The 10,855-nt window shown below is 39.4% G+C and overlaps 1 protein-coding gene across 1 annotated transcript; it reads right to left on the reverse strand.

The window, feature by feature from the left end:
* Positions 1-6,155: 6,155 nt before the first annotated feature.
* Positions 6,156-8,558, reverse strand: TAF7 (TAF7 RNA polymerase II, TATA box binding protein (TBP)-associated factor, 55kDa). The gene has a single exon (XM_005881076.2). The coding sequence runs from the start codon at positions 7,728-7,730 to the stop codon at positions 6,648-6,650; it is 1,083 nt and encodes a 360-aa protein (XP_005881138.1). The 5' UTR covers positions 7,731-8,558; the 3' UTR covers positions 6,156-6,647.
* Positions 8,559-10,855: the final 2,297 nt, after the last annotated feature.

A 10,855-nucleotide genomic window follows, 5' to 3' on the forward strand; every position in this document is an offset into this window, starting at 1 on the left:
GTACTTTCCCCCTGGGCCAGACGCCGCCGCCAAGGGGCCCAGCGAGAAACTGAGCGGGGGGCCAAAGGGTCCATCTACCCAAACAGATCGCAGTAGGAAAGACAAACAAACCGCTGGGGGTGGGAGGCAATTTACATAACAGTCTGCCGCTGCTTTGGTCTAGGGAACCTTGAACTGTCTGTGCGAAGAGAAGGGCGACTCTGCGGTGGGACCGGCCCCGCAGGGCCTCTGTGGTCCCGGGGGCGCTGGAGGGGACCCGAGGCGGGCGGAGGGAGGCGCTACTCCGGTCTGCGGAGCCGGAGAAGGGCTATTTCGTGGCAATATCGCAGGGGACATGGGGCTAGAGCCCTGTGAGGGACTGAGTTCTCAACATTTCTTGAGGTAGGACATTGCTCCGAAAAGAGATAATTATATAATTGCTAAAGATATTTATATAATTGATAAAGGCTGTGTGGTTCCAGCTGTCTCTGCTTGCTAAGTTTCAAGGTTCTTGAGGAGCCATAGAGTTTTGTGCAGCGGCCACATAAATTCAGGATACAAATAACACACTTGCTCAAGGTGAGATGAGGTTGGAACATCCGTGAGGGTACCGCGGTTAGGACACACTTTTTCTTCTCAGATGCTCATGATCCCAACGTTAGAATGTGTTCTGTTAAGATTTACATTCCAAGGCCTAGTTGGGATTTTACTTTGGGGGTTAGAAACGAAATGGGGGAAAGGGCAGAAAGTACACTGAAATGATTTTCTCTTTCATCTAGAAAGCCTTCCTTGTCTGATTATCTTGGGCTGTCAATATTTAAAAGTGAGGCACTGGAAAGTGGATTGTGTATGGGTAGTTTGTCAACAAATAGATTTCTTGTCCCTAGAGAGTGTGACCTGTCCTTTTCTTGGAGAATGCCCAGATGTCAGTATTTGGATTTCTTTTCTCAGGAATCACATGGTTTCTTCAGAGAATAATCTTCTGATTGACTCTGTGTGTGGGCGTGGGCGTGGACGTGGGCGTGTGTTGGAGGAGGGAGTATCCTTTGGATCCTGATTTAATGAGGCCAAGATGCGGGAGTAGGGGTGGCATTCCTATAGCAATGGATATAGATTTTCACATAGTAATTCCCTTGTTTGATGCTATACACCCCAACCTTCATCTGTGCCTTTCTCTGACTTTGAGACTTTGCTTTAATTTACCTAGGGAAAAAAAACTTTCCAAAATAAATACAAAAATTAAAGAAAATAAACTTTACATCTGTAAGATGGGGAAGGAAGAGTCATCTAGAGTCCCAGGGTGGGTTAAGGATCTTGGATATCCAACAGCTCCGAACACAGACTTTAATGAATCCCAGGTTTCCACCGTTCCCCCTTCCTTGGAGACTGCTGCCTGCAAAAATTGAGCCTCACGGGTTCTATATCAAGTGGGTTTGTTTAGTATGCCCCATTACAGACATTTACTATGTAACTTTCTCTGATCTCTGAATTAATTTATCATATATTCATCTGCCTTGGCCTTCTGAAAACGGTTTGACATCTATCATTTAATGGTGTCTCATCTCTTATTCTCATAACCTTGGGGATTAGTTATTTTGGCAGGATTTTTTTTATAGAGAAGAGATATGTGAGAACAATCTGCCATTTTAGACTAAAAATATTTTTAAATCCTTCATGTGATATTTAAGAAATGTTTTAATGTTTTGATATGACCCTCAGGAAAGACAGGGAGAAAAAAGTATATTTTAATAATTATTGTGGAGGCCCTATCAAATGATCTAGAAGTGCATTCAATATTTTAGTAATGGCCACTGATTTTCAATTAATTGCACCTGGTTCATTGTTTTTAATTGCGTTTTTACAAACACAAGAGATGCAGGCTACTGTAGTAAATCCTCAACTGCTTTTGCATTAAATTCATGTATGTTTTGGAGAAACCAAATTAGTAAAGGCCAGGCATCACAGGGGCATTAATAAGGAAATGGCCTGTATCTTCATTGAATTGTCAGATATAGCCGCTGCACAAATAATAGAGATGGAGATTAAGTTCCACTAAACAGCTGGACTTGGAGAGAACAGGCCCCAGCATATATTAAACATTGCCCAAGACAAAAAGCCATCTTGAAAGCTATTTTTTCCTGATTCTAACTAACCAAAATGATGATGCTCCTGTTTCAAATTTAAGCACATGTCCTTCCATGCATAGAAACCAGAAAATAATGGGAAAGAAACTCCCAACCTTTCAGTAAAGATTCTTGACAAGGTGAGAACATCCAAATCACATGCTCCCTAGCAATTAGACTGAATGGCCAGATAGGATTACCAGAGGTTTGAGCTGAAGCCTGAAAGACAAAAAGCTGGCCATGAAAATATCTGGAGACTGTTCCAGGAAAGGGGAACTATAAATGCTAAATGAAGCTCTGTGGTCAGATATTTGAAGTGCAGAAAGTAGGCCTGTATGGCTGCTAAGTGGTGAGCGATCTTTCTGGTCTATGTTTTCACAGAGAATTCTTACTGCAAAATAAAACAAAAACCAGAGTTTAAGATACAGTCCTTGAGACACATGAATTGTTATAATTTAACTAAATTTTTCATCTCAAACATTTGCTCTCTAGATTTGATATATTAGGCTTTATGACATTTAAAATGGAATACTGGTCCCATTTACCTAATCTATAGATATGATACAAACAGAGGCCATATTGACATGAATGTTTATTGCAGCATTCTGTGTAACTGCAAATTTAAAGTGAAACAACCTAAATGACCAGCAATAGGGGAATGGATAAAATTAAGAAGATATCTATATCATAAAAAAAAAAGCAGGTCTATACAAGCTAATAAGGAGGGATGCTCATATTGTATTTTTGAGTGAGAAAAGTTTTAGAATCATGTCTCTAAATCATATTTTTCTTTTGCTTTATAGAACTACATATATGTATACAATTAATTGCATACCAAATAAAGACCTGGAATGATACATATCAAAAATGTTGTTTACCCTAGAAAGTTGGGGTGAAAGGGACTTTTTAGTTTTGTAAAATTTCTGCATTGTTTGAATGTTTTCAGTGAGTCATGTTTTATTTCTGTAATATTTTAAAACATGAATTTTTAAAGATTTCTTCATAACTTTTGTTCATGAACCCAGAAATATTGAAAACTGTAGCCCAACCACACCCACACTCATTAGCCAATGGAGCTGTGAGAAAAGTGGTGTTTGTTTTTATAATTCTGGATTTATTTGAAGGGAAATGGATCCCAATCTTCTTTAGTTAAGTCTTTCTTTCTTGAAGTTTATGTGACAGATCATTACTCTTCATTGTGGAGTTTTTAATTTTAATGCAAAGCCAAGCCATAAATAAATCAAATAAAAAATAAAGTCACAGTAGTAAGTTGAGTTGATATATTTATGCTGCAGATATATTTGAAGCAAACCCTGTTTCTGCTCTAACTTATAAACTTTGATTTAGGATCCTTAATTTGAAATCAGTCAACCATATTTTAAACAGCTATTTATACATTTTTCTACTATTTTGTTAACTCTTTAATTCAACTAATTATTTAATCCCCATTATGTTCAGACCTTAGTAAATAGGCAATAATAGTTTGCTTTTTATTGTTTAGTATATTCCAGGCATTATTCTAAGTCCTTTATATGTATCAACTCAATAGCCAACAGCCAAAACTCAACAGCCCTGAGGCAGGTAATATTATCATCTCCATGTTAGAGATGAAAAAATTGAAGCAAACAGATTGCTACTTGCCCAAGATAATACAATAGGTCACTGAGCTAGGATACAGACACAGGCACTACATCTCCTGACCCTGAGATTTTAATCTCTATACTAAAGTTTAGTGACTAACAAGCCAAAGTGTCTACTCAGGGAATTTACAGCCTAGTGGGGATATGAGCAACAGGTAATTTATATTTTAGTGATAAATGCATAACAGATCATTATCCCAGAAGACTAGTATAGCGTGCAAGAGATTAGACACTAAATGTTTAGTTCAGGATTTCATATACAGTGCCTGGTACTGCTTGGCACCATAAATATTTGTTGAATAATAGGGAAACACAGAGCTTGGGCAAAGCCTTAATATAATTGCTTAACCTAGATAGAGATCAAGAAAGACTTGCTGGAGTCAGTGATACTTAGATTGAGTCAGAGGTTTAAGTAGGATATGGCCAAATAAAGGGAAGAGTCTTCTAGGTTATGTGGGGATAAGGACACATATGTAATAATTTAATAAAAAATTAAATAAAAAGAGTCTTCTAGGTTGAGTGAACAGTTTGTTAAAAGACTCTAAGGCCCAGGAGAGGAAGAGAAGTAATTAAACTTCTTGGAAAAATGTAAATAAGCTCAGTATGGGTTGAAAACAGTGAGAGGATGTGATGAGATGAGGCTGAAAAGGTAATTGGAGCACCCATAATCCTATGTATTTAAAAGATATAAACTTAATCCTGAAATAATGATGTACCACTGAATGGTTTTAAGCATGGAAGTGAAAGATCAAATATATCTTGGAAAGATCATGTTGGTGCCCTAGTCAAAATACTAAGTTGGATGGTAAGTTTATATAAACACACACACAATTAGGAAGCTACTGCCATTGCTAGGCAAAAGACAGTAATGGCTTATACTAGGATGGTAGCAGTGGGGATGAAGTAGAGTAATGGATGAGCTTTTTAGAAAGTAGAATCAGTAGTAAGGGGGAGTAGTCAAAGATTAGGGGTTAAATTTATAGCTTCAGCAACTGGGATGGGTGGTAGTGCCATTTATTTTCACTGAGTCATGAAACACAGGAGGAAGAGCAGGCTTTTAAGAAAAAAGAAATAATGAGCTCATTTTGAACATTTAGAATTGAGTTGCCTGATGCAACACTTATGTTTCTAATACACAGCTGATAATATTAAACCTAAAGTTCAGAAGACATCAGGTTTAGAAATATGGATTTGAAAATCAGCAGAGCTGACTGAAATGGAGATAATGAAATCACTAATTTTGTTTTTTTGCATGCTGCATCACTCCTTTCCATTATTAATAGAAATGAACTATTATTGGTGTTCAAGTCTTCATAAGAATAAATTATTTTGATAAATGATCGACTGTAAAGCCAAGTAAGGTGAGAGCTTTTCAGGTGTCAATCTTATGGCAAAACATCCAATATACTAAAACAGAATTTGTTACCAACCACCCTCATGTATTAAGAAAATTTGCCTCTTATTATTTGCAAACCTCAAGAAACAATCCAAAGCCTAGATACTGAGAGAAATATTGCTTAAGCCTCCATACTCTCTATTAATCATGAAAAACATGTTGGTAAAAGAAATATGATCAGATAACATGAGAGAAGTCAGCCTTGTGAGGTCTCCAAATATCAGCATGTTTAACTGTTGAGTTGAGAGGTCTGGAAAATCTGTTTACCATTTTACCACTAACGTTTTTCTGTTAAAAACATAACTAAAATGGGCTTTAAATGTTTGCACTTCAAGAGTCTAATATTTTCAAACCAAAGATTTTCTTTATAAACTGTCAGAATGAACTGCAGGCAACTCTGCATTTTATAAATTTTATCACTGATTCTTCCAAATAGCTCAAGTGTTAGGCATTAGATTAGAATCTTTAACACATGTAAAAAATATGTTATGTTTAAGAAATTTTGAAGTATCAGACTATGTACTGACTTTATGAATAATTTTGATGAACTGACATGACAAATCACCTTGGGTTTCAGGATATTAATTGCAGAAATTAAGTGGAAAATATTTAGAAATATAATCTTAATTCAACTCAATGGAATGATTCTTTCAACAGTACCTAAAAGCCCTCACTTTGTTTTGTTCCTAATATATTAAGCAGGTGAATGTAGTGCTTTAAACACACACAAGCATTAAAAAAAACCTTCATGTACAAAAATTAGGGTAATTTAGGAAGGTTCTGTACCTAGTATTTCTTAACCTCCAAATGGAACAGGTGGATTAGAAATTTAACAAAATACAAAGATGACATTTCCCAATTTGTTTGCACCTACTGTATTTATCTTTTTCTTAAAACCCAACATAACAGCTTCTTTCCCTACAAAACAGGATCAAGTTGCTGTCATTAAACCCTACCAACAGACCATTTCACAAGAGGATCTGACACCAACTGCCCCTAAAAGAACAAGACACATTATGAGGTGAAAACTAGTTTTTATTTATGGTGTTAAACTTTATAAAATGATTTGCAATTCTACATATAGAAAAATAACTACCGCGTGGGAAAACATATGCAAATTGGCTTCACTACCTCTAGACTACTCTTCTTGATCCTAGATGGCTTCACAAACTAGCAATAGCAGCTTGTGGCAAATGGAGAAACAGCAGCAAAGTCCAGCAGTGAAGTTGTGATTACTAAAGTTGAACTGTTAGTTCCACTAATCTTACAACTTTTCTACATTTATCTGTCATACATTACTCCTTTCTACAGGATAAACACCTAGCCAAGTTCTGAGAAACAAGTGAAATAGAAATTCACATTTATAGTTGTCTGTAAGACAAATTCAACAGAAGGCAGCAGAGGAATTGGGAACTACTGAAAAGTTATATTTAGTCCAGGTGATGAAGCCAAAATTTTTCTCCCAATGCTGACCACTCTACAGGATGATATTAAGTAACAAAACTCTTCTTACTTTTCTAGGAGTGATTCTAGCTCTTCTTGCAAAGAGCTGAGCTGCTCCTTTTCTCGGTCTTCCTTTTGTTTGAGTTCATCCAGCACAGCCTGAAATCTGTTCTTGAGGGCCAGGTTTTCCACTTTCATGATGAGGTCTTCCTGCCGTTTCGCCCTATCCTGGGTCTCTTGGAGCTTGCCTTTTATGTTATCAATCTGTTTCTGAATTCCCATAACCAGCTGATTGGTCCCCTCATTTTCTTGGTGCTGTTCATCTGATGTATTTAGCTTGTCCTGTAGCTGTCTTTCCAGATCTTCTTCAGTGTCGATGATGTTTATATCTTCCTCATCTTGATGCTGTGTCTCATCTTCATCTTCACTGCTGCTGCTGAGGTCATTGAAAATCTCCCGAAGCTCATCATGTTCTAATGAGTCATGGCCTTGCCTGTGGCCTGACATTCCTGGAGAAGAGATATCAAGGCCTTGATTTTCTGTTTCTTTTGTTTCATCTTCAGCAATTATTTCCCAACGAGTACTGACAGCTTCAGCATCTGTACTCAGCAAACGCTTCACTTCTTTTTCCACATCTGGAGATTCAATATATTTCTTCTTTGCTGTCTTCCGGAACCTTCTCTTTCTGACATTTTTTAGAGGCAGAGTGATTCCATGGTTCCATATAAACTTTTTCTCTTTGTCCTTATCCTTTTTTTTGCTTGCTTTGGGATCAGCAGCAGCAGCAGCAGCACCTGCAGCAGTTGCAGCAGCTGCAACTGGTTCCTCCACTGGAGGATAGAGATCACCATCAACTGTGGATACAAGCATCTGACAGATATCAGCTGTCTTGTAAAAGGTTTTTTTATCAATGGTTTTCAAACTTTCCATAACACAAGGCAGATCTACCAATTTTGAGGCCAGCGGGACCCGGTCCACTCTGACAATTCCATGGCGCCCATCTGGGTGTAACTCTATTGTCAGTCTGTCCTTCAGATTGACATGGCCAGACTGTACTGCCCGCCTCACAGTAGAGGCATATTCCGGAGGTAGACGTAAGATAAACTGGCTCTCTAGTTCGTGAGGAGCATCATCTTTGCTCTTACTCATCTTTCTTTCTTTGAGACTCACTTCTCTAATAGCCACTTGTTGCACTAAAAAGTTCCAGTTATTGCAACAGTTAGAAAGTCCAGTTTGTTATGAATTGAAATATTTAAGTATTACAGCAGCTAAGCGTCTATTTTCTTAATTTTAAATTAAGCACCAAGTCTTTTAAAATATGCTGTGACTTAATACGTTGGTACTGACACTGACTGGCTTATTCAGTTAGGTCCATTTAAATATATTAGCTGCAATGCCAAGTTCCAACCTCTAGATGCCGCTGCCGGACAATGCAGAGAGCTAGAGAGCAGGAAAGCAAATGGTGGCTTCTGCAGAATGATTTGCAGCACAGAAAGTTACGGCCCCAGCTGACACTCCCAAGCCACACTTTCCCGGAGCAAAGGCAGTCAAAAAGCGGGGCGCAGTGAGCTCTCTTCGCCTCGGATACTTACGATCCAGTGACGATTAAACCCAGCTTCTCCGGTTCGGAGCGAGCGGAAGAGGAAGCCACTCGGAGCAAGCGGCTGGGAGCCGACCGTCTCTCCTCCCCGATTCCTTTGTTCCTCTGGACTCTCGGCAAAGCGACCCGGTACTGGTTACCAGTGAATTGTCCGGGGGGGAGGGGGCCAGCGCGCAATCTCGCTGAGATGCGCCGCTCGGAGCGCCAGACTCGGCAGCGCCGCGGCTCTGCGGCTCCGCAGACCTCCGTCCGGTGCTGCAGACAAGCGGAGAAGAAAGCGCTACGTCACCGCGCGGGGCGGGAGACGGCTTTGAGTGACAGCGCGACTCAGGCGGAAGTGCGGGCTGCCTCACCGCGCAGACTGAAATGACTCTATCTGCGCAGGCGCTTTTATACTAGCTGGCGTAATCCTGTCTTCTCGCGAGAAGTAGCTTAAGGGAGTAGCTTAAGGAGTTATTGTATTTAGACATAGATCCTCCCACACCCGCCCCTCGCCGCGCCGCTAAGCCAGAGGTTTTATCGGATCACCGTGGGGGCGGTTATCTCCCAGGCTTCCGGGTGATTGTCGGATACAGGGCATCCATGTGGAAAGCGTCTTTGCTTTTGGAAACATCTCGGATGTTCCCCAGGGTATATGTCCACTTGGGAGCTGAGAGAATTATTTACAACTAACCGTGCAGTGTATTTCAAAGTATGCAAATCAGTGGAGTGAAGAGGACATGCTGCTCACTATATAATTCTGTCATAACATTGATTATGAAAATGAATGGAGTGGACCCATGCCTCAAGGGTCTGTTTTAAAGGACCCCAAGGGAAAAAGGGTGATTCCTCTTTTTAATGTTTGACATAGATACAAATGTAAACAAAGGAGTACGTATTCTTCTGGAGGCACGTGTTCATTTTAGACAGAATTGTCTGACAAATGGTCTGTTTGAGGTAGAATATAATTGAAGTATTATTCCCTGCCACTCACTTGCCAGTAATTTTTAAATTAGTTAGGATTTTTGTTCATTCCACTTCTACTATTTTGATAACTGTTTTCTGCTTGTCTCTTCTGTATGTAATTAGGTATTCATCAACATGTATCTGTAATATTTAAGCCTCATTATGCTGGAAGCCGGTCCATCCTTGCTGCTTGACACAGTCGCTGCAGGGAAGAAACATCTGCACAGCATATGTTTCAAGGCATACTGTTCTTAATATCTTTGCTCACCTTCTTGGCGCTATGTGTTTTAACCAAGGTCACCTCTCCGAGAAAGGTTGTTTCCCCAGGTAGGGATTTTTCCCTGAAGTTAGGGAGGGAATAAAACCCCTTAACTAAATGCCAGGCGGGTAGTTAATCACTTTGACTAAAACAATCACCCTTAAGCTACATAATCTTTACTCCCTGGAATAGAGATAAGAAACTCCCTAACCTTTGGAATAGAAATTGACAGGATTAAAATCAACTGGTATAAATACAGGTGTAACAAGACAATAAAAGACAGAACTTGGCTGGAGATCCTGGCTAGGCTGCTGATCAACTGAACGCTGTCTCCGTATCATTCCTTCTCCAACTCCATCCACACCTTTGGGTACCCCTGGACCTGTTGGGGTTGGACCCCAACATCATTATATAACAATTTCCACTTATTTCTACTCATTTCCATTTATTTTTTAATGGAATCAGTTTGGTAGAGCATCAAGGTCATTAAAAATTTCATTTCTATCCTGTAAAATATTAACCACTATGTCTAAATTTAAGAGAATGCTCTTAAAAATGTGATTAATAGCCTTAACCGGTTTGGCTCACTGGATAGAGCGTCAGCCTGGTGACTGAAGAGTCCCGGGTTTGATTCCGGTCAAGGGCATGTACCTTGGTTGCGGGCACATCCCCAGTAGGGGGTGTGCAGGAGGCAGCCGATCGGTATTTCTCTCTCATTGATGTTTCTAACTCTCTATCCCTTTCCCTTCCTCTCTGTAAAAAATCAATAAAATACATATTTTTAAATGTGATTAATAGTCCTGGCTGGTGTTGCTAAGTGGTTAGAGTGGCAGACCGTGCACTAAAGGGTGGCAGGTTTCATTCCCAGTCAAGGGCACTTACCTGGGTTGCAGGTTCTATCCCTTACCCTGTCTGGTGCATGCAGGAAGCAACCAATCAATGTGGCTCTCTCACATGATGTCCCTTTCTCCTCCTCTCCCTCCCTTCCACTCTCTAAAGTTGATGGGAAAAAAATATCCTTCGGTGAGGATTTTTTAAAAAATGTGATTAACCTTTCAAAAATTCACTTTATTTCTGTGTTTTTATTGCTTCTCTTACCCCATATTGGAAGCTCCATGATAATCAGGAGTCTTCTGTTTTGCTCATCATGTCCCAGTACCTAGCATCAAAACATGGGAAATATACGGAAAATATTTGCTAATTGAATGAACCAATCCATCCATCTAAAAGGAACATAAATATAGTCTAACTCCTATGATAATTTGTGAGAGAAAATACATTCTTTGTTATTTTTAAATGAGATAGAGTCATTTCGTATACATTTCCTCTCTAGTCAAGGACAGTGCTAATTGTTATGAGCAGAGGTTTATTAATAGTGTGTGTGAATATGTCCTTTGTTTTAAGTAGACTATATATCATGGGAGGAATTAAAATGGCCCTGACACCAGTTTGCTTTATATATATATATAT

The sequence above is a fragment of the Myotis brandtii genome, unplaced genomic scaffold (genome assembly GCF_000412655.1).
Source record: "Myotis brandtii unplaced genomic scaffold, ASM41265v1 scaffold668, whole genome shotgun sequence".
In the NCBI taxonomy this organism is placed as follows: domain Eukaryota; kingdom Metazoa; phylum Chordata; class Mammalia; order Chiroptera; family Vespertilionidae; genus Myotis; species Myotis brandtii.